Source organism: Bidens hawaiensis, unplaced genomic scaffold (genome assembly GCF_021521415.1).
Source record: "Bidens hawaiensis isolate Kalapana, Puna unplaced genomic scaffold, B.hawaiensis_p1.1 tig00004551_1, whole genome shotgun sequence".
Taxonomy (NCBI): Eukaryota; Viridiplantae; Streptophyta; class Magnoliopsida; order Asterales; family Asteraceae; genus Bidens; species Bidens hawaiensis.
The window spans coordinates 1,886,382-1,910,360 of record NW_027491277.1 but is presented as its reverse complement, the minus strand read 5'-3'; the positions used below and the strand labels follow the sequence as shown (position 1 = coordinate 1,910,360).

Sequence of the window (23,979 nt, the reverse complement as noted above, 5' to 3'; positions counted from 1 at the left end):
ACCAACTTTCATATTACCCTTTTAAATTATATAATTACCAAATTAGCACAAAAATAATTCAAACCTAGGTCTCTGTAATTTAGTAAAAAATGGTGTAAGCTACAATTACTCTTAATTCAAACATAGGTCTCTGTAATTTGGATTTTTATCTCCTAAAATAATGAAGTTTGTGAAGTATTGGATTTGGATCCTCGTTACTAATATATATAAAACAGACTAAGTATAAATAGTGAATATCTTATCTACATCATCATTACTAATATATATAACACATAGACTAGTTCACAAGTCGTTTAAGGGGATTGATTACAGCCAGTTTAAATCCCTCGTAGTAAGATACCGAATTCCCATTAACATAATATTATATATCAATCTCATTGTCGAAAGCTTACCTTTAGAAATTTGAACACGTATGTTATACCATCGCAGGGTATGTGTTTGGATGTGTAAGAGAGTTTGAAGCTTCTTAGTAGTTTATGAAAAAACGCACATGCAATTGTAAAATGAAAAAAAAACACCTACAAGAATATGAGGTTCAGATGTTTTGAGAAGCTGAGGCATGGCTTCCATGCATCTTATTAAAGGATATGGACACAATGCTTGTAAATAATAGCGTCGGCCGCCGGGTAAAAGAACATATGTATATGTTGAACCTATGTGTATATTATCGTCATGTATTCAAGTGAATAACATTAATCCTTATAGATATTGGAATATTTGTATTGTATAATATACTAAAAGGAAAATTAAACTTACAAGACATTTTCGATTTATACGTGAGTTCGTTTTCCTATTATGACTATATTCCGTGAATCAAGGATTACACTAAAATGGGTTGAAGAATGTTCGCGATTTTCATGTCACCATAATCTTCTGGTATCAAATAAGAGAGAACATATTTTTTTACAAGTTATGAAGTCCAGTATAGATTATTCTCGTTTCTAGTACCTTAGGTTCACAGGAGCGAAACACCTAGTAACTATAACTGCATAATTGAATAAAAGTTTCATGTAAACAATAAAAAATGAGAATTGATGATTATTGACAACCACCTTTAGTAGCAAATTATCATCAGTGGTAACCAAGTGTTAGTGTTGAATCAGCTATCAGTGGTAATCAGGCTCTCACTGATTAAGTTCCTAGTGGAGAATTTTTCTCGATATAATTGTCTAACTGTCAGCAATTATAATCGCCAACAGTGGTAACCAAGTGTTAGTGTTGAATCAGCTATCAGTGGTAATCAGGCTCTCACTGATTAAGTTCCTAGTGGAGAATTTTTCTCGATATAATTGTCTAACTGTCAGCAATTATAATCGCCAACTGAAATGTTGGAAGTGTTGGACAAGTCTGCATATTCATTCTTGTTATCTTCTATGACTATACGATAAAACTTTCCTAAGCACAAAGAAAATAAAATCATATAAAACCAACAGATAATCGATCAGTATAATCAGTAAGCGAGTAGTAGTTGCCATGTGATACGATAAGTCGATAACACAACTAAGCAAGTAGTCCTCGTATACCACATTAACTAAACGACGTTTGAACACGACACGTCACGTGTGATCACATTCTGTTGTGATATTTACACAGTCACATGTCCTATTATTAATAATAATAATAATAATAATATAACCATAGTTGATATCCTCAACTTTCAAGTCACTTTCTTTTGTGATCATATTCCCGTACATAGAGCACCAAGAATATGTCAATACGGGCCCCGGAATCCCATTAATCGCCACCACCTTTAACCAATCACAGCCATCCAATAATGTCACCATCTTAAGCTCACTCTTCCTCCACGTATCTCATCTACTTGTCTTCAGATTAACACATTCACATTGTGGCATATTACGTTTCCACGTCTCAGTTTCTTAACCGTTCGATCAATCATCATCCAACGGCTATAATATTATTCACTTTCTCTCTCTGTCACCAATATCTTCCCGCCTTGTTTCATTCTTTTCACCCGACAAAAAACATTGAAGAAAAGAGTGTTTTCATTGCTTGATTGCTGTTTTCTTTCTCTAGAAATGCAGGATCAAGCAGCGGCAACGAGCTCGGTCGCGGCGAGTCTACAGTCAAGCAGTGAAAGATCTTCAAGCTCGGCTCTCCAAATTAATGTGAAAGAAGGTATATTTTTAGTCACTTTCTTGTTTTCGTTTTATAAATTTGGTGATATGATCGGCATGTTCATATTTAATATCAGGATCAAATACTAATAGATTTAATATTACTTTTTAATTTTTCAACTAGAGCACCCTACTTTATATATATATATTTATTTTGAAATTATTCTAGTTGAAAACAGTATAGCAATAAATAACTATAGTAATTATGAGTAATTATGGTACACTTTAACTTTTGAATTATACTAAATTTGGTGATCACACGTATAAATTCGATTTAGGATCAAATACAAATAAATTTAACATTTTAAGAATACGAATAACTAGAGTATTAGTTTTCAGTTTTGGACTAGAGTGCTTACTTTATTTATCTATTTTATAATTATTTCAGTTTAAAAACGTATAACAATAATTACTCTAGTTATTATTGTACAGTTTAATTTTTGAATTAGAGTAAACTTGGTGATATGATCAGCATGTATATATTCGATTTGAGGATTAAATACAAATAAATTTAACATACTAAGCGTTAAATAACTAGAATATTACTTTTAGTTTTTGAGCCAGAGCACCCGACTTTATTCATTTATTTTTAAATTACTATAGTTCATATAATTGTTTAGCATTAATAATTACTCTAGTTACTACTGTATAATTTAATTTTTGAATTAAATTAGTTATTATCAACCTACTTCACTTTTTGGTGTAATTACTTTGTTTCAAAATTGTACAAATTGTATTGTAATAATTACGCTAGTTATTTATACGTTTATTAGATTAATTTTATGATTTGAGTAATGTGTGATAATAATAGGTATGGAGAGTGATGATGAGATCAGAAAGGTGCCGGAGATTGGTGGAGAAGCCCGACCAGAAACCGTCATAACATCAGGAACCGGCAGGGAACTGGTGTCAGTTTCACAACCAGACCGGGTTCAAGTATCTACGGAAGGTAAAAGGAGAAAAGGGAAAAGTCCGGCTGACAAAGAAAACAAACGATTAAAGAGGTATTAATTTGAAGGTTAACTTGTTACAAAAGTAACCAATATTAAGAATTTTATTTAAAATTTTGGAATGTTTAAACAGGTTATTGAGGAATCGAGTTTCGGCTCAACAGGCAAGAGAAAGAAAGAAGGCGTACTTGAGCGAGTTGGAGGCACGCGTTAAAGAGTTGGAGAAGAAGAACTCGGAGCTTGAAGAGCGTATGTCGACTATGCAAAATGAGAACCAGATGCTTAGACATGTATGTATATTTTTTTTTAACTTTTAAAGACTCGAACTTAAGACCTTTAATGTTTAAGAGACTTTATACTTATTATAATATTGTTGTTATGATGCAGATACTAAAGAACACAACGGCTGGCATTCAAGAAAGGAAGTAGAAGTAGAAGTAGAAGTAGAAGTAGAAGTAGAAGTAGAAGTAGAAGTAGTATTTAAGTAGAATTAGATATTGTTTTAGAAGTAATTAGCATATGCTTTTGCAGTTTCTTGTGTGTTAAGGAACATAAATGGTGGTGGGGATGGCGATGTTGAAGCTTTATTTGAGAATATTATATAATTATTCTAGTGGTGGAATGTTTGTAAAGATATTTAATAAATTTAGATATCTATATAAAATATTAAAATGTGCATGTACTTGGCCCGATTTTATAGTTCACAACTTGTCCTAAGTTTTTAAAGTTGTATAAGGTGTTAGTTTTGACACATGTTATAAGGACATAAAAATCTGGACTTTTTACATTATTTTGGTACTTGTTACCTACCACAATGATCTTACGGATCACTCTAGAAGTTTTGGGTGGGGTACATGCTTTCTGTGTTGTATTAGTGTTTATGGATATTTTTGAGGAAAGACATGAGAGACCATAATGAAGGAGATGAGTATATGATACCGAAGAGAAAGAGGAATAATCAACATAGTCGGTTGACAAAAAAAAGGCTCTAGCCATCAGCTTAACACTAAAATACCCCCATAGCCTCCGGCTAAGCCTTCTTGCCGTCGACCAAACACTATAAAAAGCCCAAAGTCGATGGCCAAGCTCTACTTGAAATGTTATTTGGAAAATTTCTTGGTCGACATGACTATTTTGTAAATCTCCTTGACAAAGAAACGTTTTCTAAAGTCAAATATGTTATAGTTCCTCTAGTTTCGTGTAAGATTGTACCTCTAAGAGCTTCACTGATGAGGGCCCCAAAAACTTGATTTTGTGGTCGTACGGGAAAAGAAATTAAACTTCACTCTTCTCTTACACCACTTACACACCTTAAAACGTCATTTTTTTTTATTTTCACTCCCTCCATTCCCGGTCACATAATTTGTTTTAACTAGTTCATACAGAAAACTACTCAACACCCCTCTTTCCTTAACTTCACTAATAACTAAAAATGCCTAAATCACTGGTGTTCCCTTTCAAATGGATTATCACATACTGATCTTGATCTTAATATTCTTTGATGTCTTGTTAATAGGAAAGAAACGATCCCATTGGTAAATCAAGTCATCCGCATCCTATTTACTGAATCTAGGAAATTTATTTTCTCCTCAATCGATGCTTGGCAGTTAGGAATCTATTGTGGAGGTTTGGGGATAAAACCCCAACACCACCTGATTTATTGGGACACGTAATTTACCTCTCTCATGTTGTCCCTGGGACCGGTCGGTGTGGCCATCACACCATTTTTAGGTTCCTGGTACGAAATTTGGTCCCAGAATGGTTTATGGTGAAGCGCGGCTTATATTGTCCAAATTCCTAACTAAATTTTCGAAGACCTATCGAACGTTTATGAGAAAAAAAAAAGTTTTGTCTACATTTAGACGAAAAATAGTCGTTTATTATAATTGATTGTTTTTTCTAACTCTTGATTCCTAGTGGGTGATCTTGATCATCGGTGGTAGAAATTTCAGTAACTGAGCATCTACTCCTAGGACCGGTAGCTCGGATACCAATGAAATGGTTTAAGAAACAATACAAAGAAGAAATTATTTCTCAACTCGATACCACTACACGTATATAAAAACATGGGTCTTTTGATTGGTACATGATATATAACAATGGTCAAGTGAGTACATAAGAGAAAAAAGAACTACTACCTACTTTAAATGATGCATATATACTGGTGATAGTAAATAGGAAGCTCTTGGAAAGCATATCTCAAAGCCAAAAATGTGGAATATGGCAAAATATGTTGGGTTAGTTGGAGTAAAATTACCACCCCGATCGACACTAGAGGTCTTGGGCTTACACTGTTAAGGGATGCTAACATTGCCCTATTAACGAAATTGTGGTGGCGTTTTTAAAGTTAAAACATCAGGCACTTTTGAGAAGAGTGGTGTTATCCATTCATACAACGCAACGATCATGGCCCGCATCACTTCATGTGAGCAGTATAACTGGTTGTCGGAATACAATCGCCTATTAGGAACACAAGCTTACATTCTCAAATCTGGAGCTAACCAACATGATTAAGGGCAAAGTTGGAGACGGTATGGATATAAGATTTTGGATTGATACATAGGTTTCTTCTCATCCGCTTATGAATTTTATTAGCTCTTGGTATCGAGTTCCACCAATCTTTGCTTTCTCAGACGTTTCATAAAACTATATATTATGTTATGATGCCGTGTTGGTGTATTTGAAAGGTAAGAAATGAGTTATGTTCTCCAATAATGCCTATTCCAACTCCAAGGTGGCAGAGGAAATCAAGTCATTAAGCTTACTTTCTATGGATATAAAATAGGTCCTTGTATAAAACTTTGTTATGAAAGGATTGATGTAATTTCTCATTTTACCGGCTGTATTGTTTTTTTGACGCCTAGCTTCTTGCTAGTTTTGCCGCATAGGTGATCCATGCAGCCTAGGAAACTAGAAATAAAATGATTAATATCCTCATACCTACAACACACATTCCGCAACTAACTTTACCGATGTTGTCTAGATTTTCAACACTAACCAAATTTCAATAATAACACACTTTGACAGTTTGACATCAATATAAACGTAATCATGATCACATAACAAGACAACTCATGTCACAACACAACACAACACAACTCATGCTACATGTCTAAACAACTTCAAAAATTTGAACTTCTTTTTCTTGGTTGTCATCCTTTAAAAAAATACAGTGTTACAGGATAACAATAATGCATAAGTAGGACCGGCCATGGGCCAGCGAAATCAGGCAAAGGTTTTAAACCACACTTAATTAAGGCCTCTAAATCCAAAAAAAACTATTATATATAGATATATTAACGTGGACAAAATAAACTCAAAGGCATGTTTTGGTTTGGTGGTAAGCGTTTTTTTTAAACAATAGGTTGCAATTTCGAGACATGTAATAAGCGGTTATTTTTAAACAATTGTCATGAAATGACCGCAAAATCTCATTTCGATTTAGGCCTCCAAAATCAATGAGCTAGCCCTCATAACAAATCATTTTGATTGCAGAAATCACTTAACACTAGTACTCACAATATCGGCCACTGGCATCTCCATACAAAACAGACCGATCATAATTTGTGAATCACACCCAAGACTATAAGTATAGAGTTAAATAAACATTGCGGGACTAAAAGCAAAGGCAAAACACAACATATTTGTATCACAATTTAAAGAATCAATATCTTTCAAATCAAATAATCAATGTGACCTTGCTTAATCATGAAAAGTTATACATCATATAACTACTAACAACAGGTAAGAGCTGAGTATACACTCAAGGGGCTGCTGATTCCAAGCAAGCCCAAGATGTCACATTAAATATAACCTTATTGGGATTCTTTCACCAATCTATCATCATATCATACACAAAACAAATCCATCTTTCAAACAGTTGTTTCTAAACCGGTAACATGTTTCATGTTGCGCATGTTGACCCAATACGGTCTGCCTGAAAAAGTGGATGATAAAGCCGTACGCCTTCCTGATAGAAAGGCGTTTGCATTTCAATGAGACGCGAGACCTACAAAACCATCATCAATGTCACATCATATGTATGTGTATATATAGAAAGAGAGAGAGAAAGATACCGCTCGACGAAAAGCAAACATTTCCTCTTTTCCAGAAAGCATGGAAATGATGCCAGCTGGAGCACCTCCCGAACCAATATTTCCCTCCGCTAAAACATCTCTACGAAGCTTTGAACCTTCTGCCTCCGTTTCAAACTGAAAACTGTTATTCAAAATCACACAATTAGATCATAAAAACATTAAAAGAAAAACTCCAAATTTTCAATAACAAAAACTTACCTCTCTAAATCAAAAAGAGTTCCCTCTTCGGTTCCCTGAAATAATTCTTCAATAGAAGAAGCAGCAGAACTGTATAAACAACAATGGTGATTGTATAACTCATCAACGAGTATGATAAATCTCCGTGCCTGAAATAATAATAAAAATAGTAATGTAAACATGAATCATCCGCATACTCATCAACGATATGTAGCTAGGATGTCAAATTGGTTATCGTTTGACCAAATTTGGTCAACGCACCTTGTCACGAATCCGCATACTCATCATAGGAATGTCTGATACGAATACTGTATGGTAATTTTTGGCCACAGCAATGTAATCTGCAGCGCCAACCTAAAAATGATGCTTATCATTATTAACTCAAAAATGGTAAATGTAAAAAAAGAATTACACTCAATGAACTGATATATATAGCAAATTATATCAGAATTGTACCGGACGACCACATAAATATTCAAATGAAAACTTTGCTACCCCGTTACAGCTTTCAGGAACTTCCAGTGTTCTACATAATTCATTAATCATTCAACATTTAGCTTCATATATTGAAAGTCTAGTAGCGTTTAAAACATGTTGACCTTAAGACTAGGGGTGTAAAACTAGTCAAGACTGACCTTGCCTAAGCTCCAGCTCGGCTCGATTAGTTAAAAAGAGCTTGAGCTTAGCTCGTGACAAAATTTTCAAGTCAAAACTCAGTTTATAAACATTAATTTATATATAAAAGATGACATATATTATTTAGTTATTTTTGTTATAATAGTTAATTATAAGTTTATTATATTAAAAATAAGTCATTACATTTATCTAGATAATAGGCTTGTTTAGGCTCGCAAATCCAATCATGCTCGGTATATGAAGCTAATGTTCATTTAAGCTTCACTAAATTTGAGCCTTTAGCTAGCCAATCTCGAGTAGTTCACAAGTGGCTCGGCTCGTTTACACCCCTAATAAGATGTACCTGCCAAACATTACTGAGATAGTTTCAGATCTAACAGATCCTCCAAAATTTCTTATTGTTTCATCCCACACGTTCTCAAATTTCTTGGTTGCGATGCTGTTTAAAGGGTAAAAGTAGGTCACCTATGCATAAATAATATCAGTATAACCACCTCATAAAAGTAGACAAATTCATAAATGAAAGTAATTGTGTAGATTAAAGGTAAACCTTATTTTCTTACCAGGTTTATAGATCTTTGTGATAATAAACGACGGTAATCAGTTTCACTTCCAATTAAAACAGTTCCACAATGGTCATCTAATTTTTCAAGAAGCTTCAAAAATATCTCCCATTGCATACCATCCTAAATAATATAATAAACATGAGTAATTAATACGTACAATTCATTGTAATTAATATCGAAATCGTACTTGATTCAAGTCACTTGGCGCTCGGTTACTAGTGGCAACAAGAATCGTTCCAGTACTTAACAATCTGCTAATAATTCCCGATAAGGCAACAATTGCAAACACATCAACGGTCTGGATTTCATCAAAACATAGAATACTAGCGCCTCTGCTTTGATTTTTCTGGTCAACAAGAAACTTATCTGCGACAGCCGGAAGAATATTCTTCATTTGCATATTCTCCTTGTAACTTTCTTCACCAGCTATCCATTCCTTAACTTTAGTATCAAACGGAAGGTTGATTATCCAATTAGCAATGGTTGACTGTGTTGACTTTTCTTGCACTTCATTTTTCCACACCTTATGCATACGCTCGTTAATCTCTAACATTGCTTCATGAAAGTGAAACCGTCTTCTATGTGTAACAATTCCTTTGGTGGAGTTATAAAACATATCCATCAACATCGTCTTGCCTACATGGCATTTTAATAATTAAAAAAACAATAAAATACAGTTGACTAAAGTCAAAGGACTAGAAAAGGTCAACAGTCAATTGTAAATATACCGCTACCAACATTCCCGTAAATATATAATCCTTTAGGGGCTGGTGGGATATCGGGGCGTTTGCCAACTGCTAAATCCAACTTCTTTTCTCTGTTTAGATATGAAACCCATTTTCCGACTCCGGCTTCTACATTCACGGGTTTTTTCCTGCGTAAAATTAAGTGTCATTAATAAAATTACACGAGAAAAGAATGTGATTATTATGAGTTACCGATCAAGCCATCGGCCCAAGAATCTATTGTGTGTCTTGTCTAATGCTTCACTTCGTTGTTGTTTACTCTCGGCTTCCTTTAGTAAAAGCTTACGACGCTCATTCTCGCGGTTTTCTTCCCACTTGGCTAGTTTAATCTAAAGATAATACGTAATAAGTCACTTAATTATAGGCAAAATAAAGGTAAACTAGATTTTAATAATCCAGACGGAGACCCATTGACCAGTAATTAGGCCTGGCAAACATGTCTGGCGGGCAGATTCGGGTTACGGGTCAAAACAGGTTCAGGTCAAAATGGGTCGATTCAAAATTTTTGTTCGGGCTGAAAGGGGTACAGGTCAGAACGGGGTTGGGTCGGACAGGGTTTCGGGTCAGAAAAGGTTGGTTTAAACAATTGGGAAAATATCATAACTAGAGAAACTTAAAATAATTAGACTAAAATTCTTTCATTTATAGAATTTCAAAAAACCATCCAAAATGTTCAGGTCAGAACCGGTTTCACATCAGACACATAACTGGCACCGCCGTGGCGCGCTATGTACCAGTGTCGGGTTAGTCGCGTACCGGCGCCGGTTGCGTGTGTAATACCAACCGATTCACTAGAAAGGGTTGTCTCAATCAAGCCACTCTTGACCCGTTCTATGAGAAACAACCGCCCATATCACCCCAACATTATTTAAAATAGTGCGTCAAAATTGCCAGGCCTACCGATAATAATCTATATCGCTAATGTGACCAGTGGGTAATAGTTTGGATTATTAAAATTCAGTTTTCATAAAAAATGAATAATATAAATCGGGGATGTTAACTTTCAAAACCTACATGATATTCTTGCATTTCTTTTTCATACTGTTCCAATCTTTGACGCAAGTTATCTAGTTCTAAAGCAACTTTCTCCTGGTAAGGATCAAACTGCAACCTTCCTTCTTTGACCAGGTTTTTATATTGTGTACGTGGCCCTGAATCAATATACATTCGCATGATAGCATTAATCAGATAATGCGAGGCAGCAATAAAGGAGGCCAAAGATTACATTTCATCAAACATGCTGGTTCAGGTATGCAAAGTCGTTCGATTCAGGTATGTGTCAATTTTGGTTATGTTCGGTTAATTGTTCAACACTTTTTTTTTTGTTTATTCCAGTTGAAAATGGTTTGATTATGGTGTTCCAAGCTCAATTATGACATTTTGTAGCTGAAATTTACATGTTTGGAAAACATAAACATACAAGGTTCGGTTTGGTTTGGGTTTCGGTTAAAGTGAGTAATCGCAGACTCATTAACCATAACCATAACGCACATAACCGAATGATTGATTAATCAGATTCACTTAACCAAAACCGTCCATTATGGTTAATTCTAGTAATAATCTTAAAAGTATAATTCAATTATTCATCCTAAAGGGGGCAATTTCACAAAAATCAACTGAGCTTCGGTTGTGAGTCGATTAATCGTCCAATGCATATTTTTTTTCTTTGTTTAAGTTGAGAATGGTTTGATTATGGTGTTCCAACTTCCAAGCTCATTTATGACATTTCAAAACTGAAATACGCCGGTTTCAAGCTTAGTTACGGTGTTTGAAGCTATGTTATACTCAGTTATCGACAGTTGCAGCATAACTATTAATCAATCTTAAAGTATAACAGATGGCAAATTGGACAGAAATAAAGTTCAATTCTACATCCTAAAGAGGTCAATTTCACAAAAGACAACCGTAAATATATATTTCAACTTTGATCCCAGATACGAATAAAGAGGATAGGATAATATAAATTGAAGGTACCTGGAATATAATTAGATTGAGCATCGTTGGAGTAGAGGCGGAGGGCGGTGAACCGGTAATAATAATAATAATAATAATAAAAGGTCCGGTGTCGAGAAAGAGCGCGGAATGAAGAAATGAGGCGACGACTCATGGTGGTTTTAAGAGTTGGGGTTTCGTTGTTGGATCATTGGAATAGATAGAAATGGAGGTGATCGTTATTCTTAATCTTATCGATGGTTTATTAATTGCTGCAATCTATGTAACGTGGCCAACGGTCGGACCATCCACTTTATCATACTCCGTCTTTAACATCCTACATCAGTAGATTGGTTGAGACACCACTTTAGTTTCAATCGAATCAAAAAAATACAACTCTTTTATTATTTTTTATACGAAAAATATTTTACACACGCATTGACATACTATTTAGTATACCAGTACCTCTATAAAACACGATAAAACATGTTAATTAAAAACTATGATATATGATTTTACACACGCATTGACATACTATTTAGCAAAGTCACTAATGCATTCGGTTAAATCATTTAAGACTTAGAATTGATTATGCGAAGACATATTCTCTAGTGGTGGATGACTGGATGTAGTGCTTTTACGATAACCTGTTATTCTGGTAATACAAGAAGAACTTAATCTACGAGTCTGTGACTGATGAATGTCATGGCAACTTACGCATATAGCTCACTTGGTACTGATTATTTTATGAAACCCCTTAAAGGATTCAAATTATTGAAATAATGTAGATTAAATTTGTGACAACACCTTTCATTTAAAATTAGGCAATCATTATATGTGTGTATGTGATGCACTAGCCTTAGTGGGTATTTGTTGAAAGAATGTAACCAACATGATTTTATTTATCCACACATGTATATAAATAAATTAGAATATGAATAATTATAATTGTTATAGACATAATTAATCTATTTGTATATTTAATTACTATACTTGACTTTCACGTTTAGCACGCTAATTTTATTTGTACGTTAACTTTCCCTATATATATAATTGAAATTACTTAGAAACTTCATATCACAACTGAATTCTCAAAAAGAGCATTCAAAGTAGAAGACCTTGGAAAGACAAGTTTTGTCTCGGTTACAAATTTACATCTTAAAGATGGATTCCGTGTGCACCAAAAAACCTACATTGATGTTGAAAAGATACGCACTCACTTAGTGTTTCAATGGTTGTACGGTCCCTTGATGTTGAAAAGATACACATCAACCTTCAAGAAACGAAGATGGAGTTCTTGGTCTAGAAGTACCATATTTAAGTGTGAATGGTGCGATAATATTTCAATTCCTTCAAAGTACAAAAATATGTATTAATATCTTACTAGCCAATTAAAAACAAGTTTAGTTGGTTTTGCAAATGTATGGTACTTGCCGAATCCTTATACTAGTCGATCTCAAGCTTGCAAAATGTTTTCTGGTTAACCCGGTTTCACTAAAACCAGCTGGTTTTAATACTAGCGGTTCAGTTTGCCGTTGATAAAAACAATAGTTAAAAGACTTGGTAACATTACAGAACACCCAATAACAAACTATGAAGCCAGCCGATCATACAAGTGTACAACAAACTCACTAATGCATTCGGTTTCGGGCCAGTTCGGTCCCAACCAGACAAAAACCAAAAGAGACCCGAAAACAACCGAGCTAAAACTGTATACACATACCATGATACAATTTATAATATTTCTATTAATGTCTCCCCTAAACGCAATAATTCTCAATGATGATAAGTTTGTTTAACCAAAATGATAATAAATTAAGTGCATGGCATTTAAATTCAAATTATCTTTAAATTTCACAGTATAAAGCTGTGGCAAATTATCTTGATTTAACAAAACATCTACAATGCAAAAAATATTATCAATAGAAATATAAATTGCATGGTAAGAATTAAAAACAGAACAAGATACATTTTTATACCCTTTTTAAGTATAATAACTTTTTAAATAATAATCAAATGAATACCAATTTGGCAGCCCAAGTGTTTCCGTCCAACCCGAGACTGAGTCCTGGCCTGACCCGACTAACCCAACACAATATGAAGTATAAGTTAAAAGCTTTTTAAGTAAAAAGAATAAAAATTTTGCAGCCCAAGTGTTCCGGTCCAACCCGACTAATCCAACACAACCCAGACCGACCCAAACAACAATACTCCTGTTCTTGGTTATGTTTTTTGCATTTCCAGTTTGGTCCGAATGTGGCCCGTTTTACGGGCAAGAATCACATGCAGCAGTCGCTGTGTAAATTAACACCATATCCAAACAGCCCAAAACATTCACTCAAACCACGATCGCCTACACACAACTCACCGAACCGTTTATTTGCAACAACGGACACGGTGGTGGCATAACACCACTAGCAAAACCCGATATATGCTCACAGTGCCACTGCGCGGTTGGCGGTAACCCAAGCAAACTAACATTTTTCATACATATTCTTTCAAAAGGTGCACCCTCTAACCCCAACAACATAGGAGCTTTCCTAGAATTAAAACTAACCACATCACTTGTATAAATACCCTTAATCTTCGGTAACGCTTGCGGGTCCCACAAATCATTGGGGTGGTCATCGGCACCCCGACTAAACCTTAGGGGCACCTTAACATTCTCCATTGTAACATTTGTAATTGTGATATTTACAATATACCCCCCTCGACCTTTGTCGGTTTTTATTCTAACACCCGCTGCCGAGTTTCGAATGTGAAGATTCTCCATTAACATGTTTGAAATGCCGCCCGACATTTCACTACCAATCCCGATTCCTGAACAAGTCGGGGTTGTTCCTGATACCCGTCTTATAATAATGTTGGAGCTCGGGCGGGCCATGGATGTCCCGTACTGGTCCCACCCGCTTTTTATGGCTACGAGGTCATCCCCGCTTTCTATGTAACAGTCTTCGATGCATACGTTTGTACATGAATCTGTAACGGTATGGAATTAGTTGTTTTGAAAAATTTTGTAATATAAGTTTTCAAGGGTAGAATGGGAATTTTTGAAAAGGCGTTACCTGGGTCTATGCCGTCGGTATTTGGAGCGTTGAGTGGAGCCAATATCGTCATGTCTTTTATAACGACGTTACTGGAACACCAAAAACGAAGGGTTATTTTTATGATTTTCTCTATGCTTGTAAAGGAACTGAACGAATATGAACAGAACAACTAGAGAACAGAGGTCTCTTGCTCATGGTAGTTCATTAAGAAAATGAACGTGTTCATGTTCGTTCATTAACAATATAAACAAACTGTTCACAAAACATAAATGAGCGAACATAACTGAACATACATGAACGAACATAACTCAGCTAAAACCAATTATAAAGTAAATGTGCTCATATGAACAACAAATTGTTAGGCTTAAAAGGTTATTAAAAGCAAACTAGTTTGTAATGTGCCTAAAATATTTGAATGCATGTATTAACAACGCAACCTAATGAACATAAATGAACGTGTTCGTAAACAAACGTAAACGAAAGTTCACGAACATAAAAAATAAACAAGACATATGGTCATGTTCGTTCGTTTAACTAAATGAACAAAAAGAATTTGTTCATGTTCATCGTTTATTAAATAAGCGAACATAAACGAACTTCTCAAGTTCAATAAACAGTTAACGAAACTTTCTCTTAGGCAAACTTGTTCATTAACATTTTCTCTTAGGATGATAAAAAAACAAAAGAGCCTAAATTTTATATTTCTATCATGCAAGGTATTAATGGTGGAAGCTTGTATGTCACGTTACCCTCATTATGGTCATTAAAATAAAAACTAGATCATGTGCAACTTCTTGTTGTCACATACAACATGTGAACAAGCATGTGATCTGTGTTTCAAGATTCATTACTATTCAATGTTTAAGCCTAGGTAAGTGCTAAGACAACCTAAGACAAAAAATGTAGATGAGCCCCACATAATGAAAACAGTGGACTAGAAGAATGAGAATTTACCTACATATATGATATTTTGTACATAACCAAAAGTGCATATGAATCCAAATTTGGACCAGGGGTAAAATGGACAAAATAGCATCATGGAGCACATATGGCCATAAATAAAATATTAATTAGCATCATACTTTTCCTAGTGCCCTATCACTGTATCAACGTGATTCATAGTCTATGTTCAAATTGCTTTAAATGGCAAAAAGGTAACATAAATTTAGTTTTGTCAATTCTTTTAAACATGGGGTTGTAATGATATGATACTCCCACTTTGTTAAATATTAATAAATAAAACTAAAAAGGTATTCTCGGTTCGGTTTTGATAAATTATTGGCCAAACTGCTAACTACGGTATGAAAAGCGAAAAACTGAATTGGTTGAGTTGGTTGGATCAGCTAGACCGAGAAAATTGTTTTGGCGGTGTGAAAGACTTATTTTTTTCAAAATAGTCGGTTTGGTATTATATTAAGAAAATCATAAAAGATGATCTATTAATATGACATATATACATAAATTAATATTATAAAAGAGTAACAAAACGTTAACCGGTCAGTTCAATTTAAATGACTGGTTTCAAACAGTCAGCCGAACTATTAAACCGCCAAAATCAAATCGTGAACGTAAAACATGCTAACTTTGTTTGTAGTAAGTCAACTAAAAGAAGATCATACCTGCAGTAAACAGGGTGGATGGTCCAAAATGGAGAATTTCTAAATGTAAGGTTGGAAATGAGTATATTGTTTGAGTTCATAATTTCAACAAGGTGGCCTCTAGTGTGTTCCAATGTCCTATTCCACCATAGGTCCCACCACATCTTACCGCGCCCATCGATAGTTCCGTTTTGCCCTAACATTACACATCAAAAACGCAAGTTCATTATCATTCATCATCATGATATGAACCCATAAGTGCAAACCACATTGACTTTATATATCTATGGTTATATGACATGATGCATATGTTAGTGGGCTTATTAAAGTTCCTTAGATAAAACGACCACTAACGTTTTAATATCGTTCATTGATTATTACACGTTCTATAATTAACCGACAAAATGGAACATATATGAAACTTGATTATCGTTTAGTTTGAAAAACGGTTACTACTTTTATATACCATACCGTCTTTTTGGATCAGAAAATTATTCCTTGGACTGCATATGACAGACTGTAACCTTTGTATATGAACATGGGATTATACTAATAATCAAACAACATAAAAAAACAGTAACCAAATCCCATTTGAGTTATTTGGTACATGGATAACATCATCCAACGTAACAATCAAAGGATGGTCCAATTTGAATATTATTTAAAGAACTTATTCACTAATATTATATTAACCAAAAGCATAACAATCATAGGTATGATTCCCCCTTTAGTGTGTGGCTAATAAGATGAATAGTTTGGCCCAAAAACCATATTTTTTTTATTCCCTTATATAAATGATGATGCTAAAGTAATGATTTCCCACCAGACATTAGTATTTGAATAATTAAAGAGACAAACAAATGATAATGACAACTATTTAGTGGCAATGATAAGAATAGTAACATGATACCATGTTTTTTAACAAAAAAAATATTAATACAAGTAGAAAAACAATTATGGTGTACCTGTAATGACAACATTTGTGAGACCATCACCATGAATTAGGCTTATATGTCTCCCTCCTAATCTTTCTCTTCCTCTTCCGTAAGAAGGTAACGGCTCGATTATAGGCCATTCTTTCGGATCCTATAATTTAAACAACAAATTCTAAGTTTTAGTTTCGGTAGTTGAAACATGTTCATGCAGTGATATAATATGTAACAAATTTATATAAATAAATTACATGTTGATCAAAAGAAATACCAATAGAGCTTTCATGATAAAAGTGAGGACAAATTGGTAATTTTAGGCTTTCTTATAAAATTTTGTTGGTAAAAGAGAATACCAATAGAGTTTTCATCCCAGAAGTCTCTAGGCTTACCAACTCGCTCGACTGGAAAGTTGAGAGTACTCGGCCTAGTCGGCGAGTACTTAAGAATTACTTGCCGAGTACTCGGCGCTATTTTTCAACCACGGATAAAAGTGAGGACAAATTGGTAATTTTAACCTTTCTTATAAAAATTGTTGAAATTTATAGTCTTTCTATCCCCTAGCTACTTCATTTATTTGGCAACTACATACTTTAAGCAAAATTCAATTACTCAACCAAAATAAGAAGCAAAAAGGTACCCTTTTAACCTTTTTGATTAAAAACAATGACCAAAAAACATAAATTGATTTTAGAACTTAATAAAGGCTAAAGAAAGTATTTTGAGAGGTAATATATCAAGAAAATTAACCAACTAACCTACAAACTAACTTCTATGATCAAGCCATTAAACATCTTAACATCTAAAATAGCTTTTATCCTAATCAATCGACAATATAAACATAAATAGCTTTTATCCTAATCAATCGAAAACATTCAAGTATCACGTGGTTGTAAAAATCCTGATTAGACACCGCTTAATCCCGATTAATCCAGCTTAGTCATCAGTCCCCACCCCACTGGCTGACTAACGGTTACTACAACACTTACGACCCAAAAAGTCAAACTTTGACTTTCTACAACAACAGTAAAAAAGTAATAAAAATTACCTCTGAGCCCATAATAACAGCCCCTTGTTCAAGAAACAAAGTAAACTCACTCGTGACATTAAAACTCCCAGTCACCCAATAACCTTTGGGAACATTCAACTGGGCCCCACCTTTAGTTTCAAACTCCTTCACTTTCCTCATCGCCGCCGTAAACGCCGCCGTGTTCGACGTCACTCCGTCACCGACACCACCAAACTCCACGATCGACATCTTCACCGCCCGTACCGGCACCGACCCGTCACACGTACCCGACCCGGGTACCCGGAAACGAACAACCGGGTCGAAAAAGGGCGTTGGGTGGTGGTGATTTGGAGGGTTAATATAAGGATAAGGGTGACTAGAAGGAGAAGAAAGAACCATGATGGTTTCTTGATGGCGGAGATTAGTTTATTCAGGATTGGATTTGGGTATTCGTTGACGTCCATCATGGTATTGAATTTGTGTTTTATGTTATTTACACATGCATAATAATATTTATTATGTATATGTATGTATATGTATATATATGTATATGATCAAAGGAGATGGGTTAAGGAGCGTGTTGTGTTGTGTTGTGTTGTGTTGTGTTGGGTTATGTTATATTTTTGGTTTATATGACATGAAACTCATGAAAGAGACCCCTAAACAACTCTGCATTTTTATTAAATTAATAATCTACCTCTGTCTATACTAATAAAGAAAATATAATTCTGACACATGACATTATAAGGTTAATTCTCAATATCAAATTCCCTCCAAAATCATTTCTCTTTTATTAGTAAAAAAGAAACAAAAATATTTGTTCTAAATATAATATTGATTATAAATTCAACATACAATATTAATTGGTCAATCTCCATTGATTGAATTATTAATACAATAAATTATATTCTAAACATACTTAATATAAAAATATTAGTATAATAATTATGTGTTATAATATAAAAGAGTTTATGTTTAAATAGTACATTAAAATTCAACTTTTTTAGACATTCATGTCGAAGAAAGCTATAATAACTTTTTTTTATTTTCTTTTACAAATATTTAGTCTTAAAAATCATAGACAAAATTTCTATTTTTTATATTTATTATAAGACTATTGTGATAGTAGAACAACAGTGTTTTTATATTTACAACATGAAAGCTGTTTAAGAATGAAAATCTGTTGTCTTTTTTGTCTATGGCTGGGTATGGAACGTATAACATTTTTGTGAAAGACTTTAGTTACATCTTTCACATCAAAATGCCTCATTGTTTTAAATGTTCCTTTCAGTGACATTGTTTCATTATTGTAGACCAATAGCAGAATAACTCATTCTTGATTTAAAATTCAAATATATTTAATGATATAAAACGACTATATTTGTAATACATTTTTTTTTACATAATATAAAGAGACTTAATTATTATTTTTTATTTGTATTAACTTATTCATTGTGATTTATACATTAATTTATTCCGTGTAATACACGGGTTTGTAAAGCTAGTTATAAATATATTCTAATGAAGAAGTTAATGAATAAATAAATAGAATCTTAACTTTAACTTATTGGTAGGGATTAAACATAGACCCAATTTTAAACGTATTTTTCTCCGATCATCTGATGCGTATTTTCTGTGATATCAAAATGCTAGTAAAATGAAAATATGTTTAAAGTTAGGACTGTCTATAAATTTTATTAGTAGGATGAATTCCGACCAATATGTGAAAGTTGAGATTGTTAAAATTGAATTCCCGATTAATTAATTAGTTTACATCATTTACATGTGTTATAGGAAATTGACTATTGTGTGCATAAGATCAAGCATAAAGTGACATGCGTTCATATGTATTTTTTTATAACGACGACGTTTTTTTTGTTTAGGTTATCGCATTTTTTAATTTGAAGAGCTCTGTTGGCTTACTCTGGTCAGACTATGTGTGTTTTAACCGGACTCACGCTTGCTTCAAAGTTTGACTAGGGCGTTCCCCCGGAAAGTCATATACCGCCAGCTGGTACTTGACAATTGTTGTGCCGCCACAAGAGCAGAACTCATCCATGTAACAAACGGTGGAACGAAAACCCGAGTGGGCTCAGGATCCGACCTGACAACCTTGCAAGGCCTAGCTCAAATCATTCATTGTCATTATTCACCCAAAGTGAAAAGAAACTAAGGAGAGATAAACTAAAACATTTGGGGAGAATGAAAAAAAATAATAACAAAAAGAAAAATGGGAGTCTGGGCTCGAACCCGACTGAAAACTGAAATCTAAATTGTTTAAAGAAAATAATTATTAAAGTTCATGGGTCGTAAGTTTATTAAAGTTTAGGGGTTAAACCGTAATTTTATTACAAAAGATCGTCCACTCATTGAAAGCCACGGGAAACTAATAATGATTTATCACGGTATATGTCATTTTGAAATGTATATACATATAATAAGGTTAACAACATTAATTTTCAAAAAAAAAAAAAAAAAAATTTTCAAAAAAATATAATAAGGTTAGGATGGGCGGTGACAACGGGGTGGTTGCGACTCTGAGGGGTGGAGAGAGAAGCGCATGAGGAAGTCATGGGAGGGAGAAGTGTGAATCTTCAACGCCTTCAGCGAGAGATTGTGAGTTAAGGAGAGAGTTGATGGAGTCGATCAGCTCTTTTGTGTGAAAGCTAACGGGATGACATTACCTATCTTTGTTTAAAGAAAACTATTTCTAACGCAAAAAGGAAAGAAATAAAGACGGAAATTATGGGGAAAAAAAATTAATCATAAATACTTGTCATTCTTATTAGAATCTACATCTTTACTAAAAGTCAACTTTTTAAAATTTACGTTTACTATTTGTTTAACCTCTCCTATCCAATTCTCTTTCTTTTACCATTCTTCGAAGTCTTAGGTACGTGTAAGAAACTCTAAATCTGATAGTTATTACCAAGTTCATAAATTCTAATATATATGTTGAAAATAAAGACGTAAATTATGCCAATCGGAGTTATGCATGTTTTATACTAAACAAGAAAGAATCAAAATTTGCTAACTCTTGAATTGATCAGTTACAAATAAATATCTATTGATGCTAACATGTGGAAACTTAATTCTATACAAATTTAATAAGATATTTATTTATTGCATAATTGATTTTGAAAATTGTTATTCAGCCGACATAAAAAATAATATCTTTCTTTGATGCTTAATTTATACTAATAATAACTAAAGGAGTAGAAAAGTAAAAGTTGGTGGGAAAATGTGAAGAAAGGAGTGGCGATCCAGTTTGTACGGTTCGCACAGCACGAGTCCGTGATGAACGTAATAGACCATGACCATACCACTTGGGTCTTGGGCAGCCCTTGCTTAACTGGTCCACCTAAGTATTTTATATTAGTATATTTATATAAAACACTAGAAAATAGAAATCATTAAAAAAAAAATAATATTAATTCTCAAACCTGATAGGAGTGTTGTTTAGTATACAGTGTTTTTAAAACTGAACTAGTATATAAATAGTTCAAGACTTCAAGCGGTATCATGTGTGTAGCCGTTTGAAGCCTTGAACCGCAGAACCAGTACGCCATGGGTACTGTTTGATGCCTTGAACTAGTTGAAGTTGATGCATACGGACAGTGGTAGATTCAGAAATTTTTTTCAGTTGGTTCACTGTTTATAAATGCTTCAATTTCATAAGTTGCAACATAAAAATTTCCGGGTTGGTTCAATGGTTCGGGTCGGGTAAGGTTCATCACATAATAAAAATACGGCATGATAATAAAAAACAAAGTCGTTATAAATTAAAAAAACCACATAATAAAATTACGATGGTCTTTACAAATAAAAAAAATCTAATTATAGTGGTTCCCTACGAGGTTTTATCTTTTGAAAGCGTTGCATTACATCTTCGACCAAAGGGTGGATGCCATAGACCGGTGACTAATTAGGACGTAAAGGTTCGTTAACGTTATTATAGTGGTTCCCTACGAGTCTAACATAACTTACGGAAGATTAGACATTAACATAAAATTATTGCCAACAAAGAGAGTTTGAATGAAAGGACTTCTTCACAACCACTCTTCACTATAAACATCAGTGACGGATTCAGGATTTTTAGTCAGTGGGGGGTAAAAATGGGTTGGGTCGGGTGAAAAAAATACTAATTTTATTATCCGACTTCTAGCAATGTAATTTAAGATGGATAACACATTAATTAGTGAATTTTTTAGTTAATCCGTAAATAAGTAGTTAACGAAAATATGTAAACCAAGAAAAGAGATCATGTTTTTCCAAGTCAGGTTATATAAGAAAATGTGTTTTTCTAGGAAGCCTAAGAAGCAATGATGCGTGCTGTGTAGCTTGTATAAATATAATAGATTGGATATTTAGCTTTTACACAAGATCGTGTTTTAAATTTATAAAAGTGATTTCTACAAAGACTAAACACACAAAATAGACAAGTGTACATATCGTATATGTAGAATAGTATTGGTAAGAACCAAATATTGATCCGTGAACACAAATGTTTCTAATGATAAATCGTTGTTTTACTTTAATCAGAGGTTTTAATCATTTTTGGGGTTAATTTTTAAACTTTTTATAAAATATAAATATTTATATATTATCTATAGGTGACCAAGACGAGAGATTCTAAACAAGTTGTTCAATTATGCAAAGGTTACCATCTAAGATCAAGAATCCACTCCATTTTAGCATTGATAATTAATATTCAAACATGTGGTAAACTTGCCGTAGCAATATATGATAGATAGCTCCTTAAACCTTAAGTGAGCATCTTTGGCACTAAGGAGGTAACATGCGCATTTTAAAGTCCACCCTTTCCTGTCATGCCACCTCAATGATGTCAATTTAAGTTGGCAAGTAGTTTCGTAAAGCAGAAAGATTAGGATTGACTTTGATTTCTCAGATAACAATTCTAACAACTTCGGGTGGTTGTAGTTAACTCACACAACCTCTCCATGGTTTATTTATGTAGGTTATAATGACACATTCCATTAATATATGACTTCTTTAACTAGCATGATATCCTAAGCAAAGCCATTTTCGAATTACCAAGACTTAGAGAAATACATCATAACTTATATCTCATCATTTCTAAGTACAATATAAGGATCCATGTTTCGATAATGTATCAAAGTATTTCTATCTTTCAAGAACATGAATTGATCATGAACGATTGCCAATAGAATTGACAACCACCAACTTTGAATTAGTGATTTAAGATGGTGAAACATTTCTCATCAAAAGATAATTGTAATATAACCATGTATTTTACTAGACTACACCACATATTTTGTATAATTATCAAGTAAAACAAAGCTTCTTCATAGATTTTAGATGGTAAAAGGAGTTTAGCTTATAATGAACATGGTTATTAACATTAAAATGGATGATGACAATGAACACATAATTAAACTAGAACAATCTAACCAAATGTAGATGAATCCTCTTTCTTAATGGTGATGATGATGGTTGATGATGATTAGTGGCGGAGCCAGAAATATTTTCTTATGGGTTCGGGATTTTTCGGTCTTTGATTTTCTTCCAACGTCAAAGTTGTCGGGCCCGGATGGGTCGGGTCGGTCAATCGGCCAAATAAATTAAACGCAATATCACAATCATAACAAAAGTGCATCGTCACCATTAAAATAAAATACACAGGCATATTAAATGAAAAAGTTTACATTGATGCTCTAAAATTAAATGCCATGTATAGAACAATCTAACCAAATGTAGATGAATCCTCCTTCTTAATGGTGATGATGATCAATGGCGGAGCCAGAAATTTTTTCTTATGGGTTCGGGATTTTTCGGTCTTTGATTTTCTTCCAATGTCAAAGTTGTCGGGCCCGGATGGGTTGGGTCGGTCATTCGGTCAAATAAATAAAACTCAATATCACAACCATAACAAAAGTGCATCGTCACCATTAAAATAAAATACACAGGCATATTAAATGAAAAAGTTTACATTGATGCTCTAACATGTATTCAAAATATCACAAAAACAACATGCTAGCCGAAGAAAATGACATTTTTGTCTCTCTAAAATTCAAGTTTTTGTTTTTTCACCGGCAAACGATGAAAAGTTTGCGGATATTTTGTGACACCGGGTTCGCTTGCTGAAAAAGAAGAGGCTCGCTCGTTAAATCGTACC

At 33.8% G+C, this 23,979-nt stretch overlaps 2 protein-coding genes and 1 pseudogene across 3 annotated transcripts; 1 reads left to right on the top strand and 2 right to left on the bottom strand.

Annotated features, from left to right (window-relative positions):
* The first annotated feature begins 1,509 nt into the window (after window positions 1–1,509).
* Window positions 1,510–4,009, top strand: LOC143626961 (transcription factor HY5-like). The gene is made up of 5 exons (XM_077096878.1): window positions 1,510–2,136; window positions 2,947–3,139; window positions 3,219–3,375; window positions 3,473–3,534; window positions 3,571–4,009. Exons 1-4 carry the CDS (start codon window positions 2,037–2,039, stop codon window positions 3,512–3,514), a joined length of 492 nt encoding a protein of 163 aa, XP_076952993.1. The 5' UTR covers window positions 1,510–2,036; the 3' UTR covers window positions 3,515–3,534; window positions 3,571–4,009.
* Window positions 4,010–6,752: 2,743 nt separating this feature from the next.
* LOC143626960 (uncharacterized) lies at window positions 6,753–10,516 on the bottom strand. Its single transcript, XM_077096877.1, has 11 exons — window positions 10,322–10,516; window positions 9,500–9,636; window positions 9,290–9,435; window positions 8,749–9,197; window positions 8,559–8,681; window positions 8,339–8,460; window positions 7,816–7,885; window positions 7,621–7,713; window positions 7,381–7,508; window positions 7,162–7,303; window positions 6,753–7,094 (listed from the first exon to the last, which is right to left on the bottom strand). Exons 1-11 carry the CDS (start codon window positions 10,478–10,480, stop codon window positions 6,990–6,992), a joined length of 1,674 nt encoding a protein of 557 aa, XP_076952992.1. The 5' UTR covers window positions 10,481–10,516; the 3' UTR covers window positions 6,753–6,989.
* Window positions 10,517–13,548: 3,032 nt separating this feature from the next.
* Window positions 13,549–18,404, bottom strand: LOC143626959 (putative polygalacturonase; annotated as a pseudogene). Its single transcript, XR_013152518.1, has 5 exons — window positions 17,862–18,404; window positions 16,850–16,970; window positions 15,906–16,080; window positions 14,305–14,375; window positions 13,549–14,218 (listed from the first exon to the last, which is right to left on the bottom strand). The product of XR_013152518.1 is annotated as a putative polygalacturonase (transcript).
* Window positions 18,405–23,979: the final 5,575 nt, after the last annotated feature.

Coding starts and splice junctions, on each gene's coding strand:
- LOC143626961 (XM_077096878.1), top strand. CDS start 2,037: ATGCAGGATCAAGCAGCGGCAACGAGCTCGGTCGCGGCGAGTCTACAG. Junction 2,137..2,946: donor CCAAATTAATGTGAAAGAAG/GTATATTTTTAG, acceptor TGATAATAATAG/GTATGGAGAGTGATGATGAG. Junction 3,140..3,218: donor GAAAACAAACGATTAAAGAG/GTATTAATTTGA, acceptor ATGTTTAAACAG/GTTATTGAGGAATCGAGTTT.
- LOC143626960 (XM_077096877.1), bottom strand. CDS start 10,480: ATGCGAATGTATATTGATTCAGGGCCACGTACACAATATAAAAACCTG. Junction 9,198..9,289: donor TTACGGGAATGTTGGTAGCG/GTATATTTACAA, acceptor AATGCCATGTAG/GCAAGACGATGTTGATGGAT. Junction 7,886..8,338: donor ATCTCAGTAATGTTTGGCAG/GTACATCTTATT, acceptor TGAATTATGTAG/AACACTGGAAGTTCCTGAAA.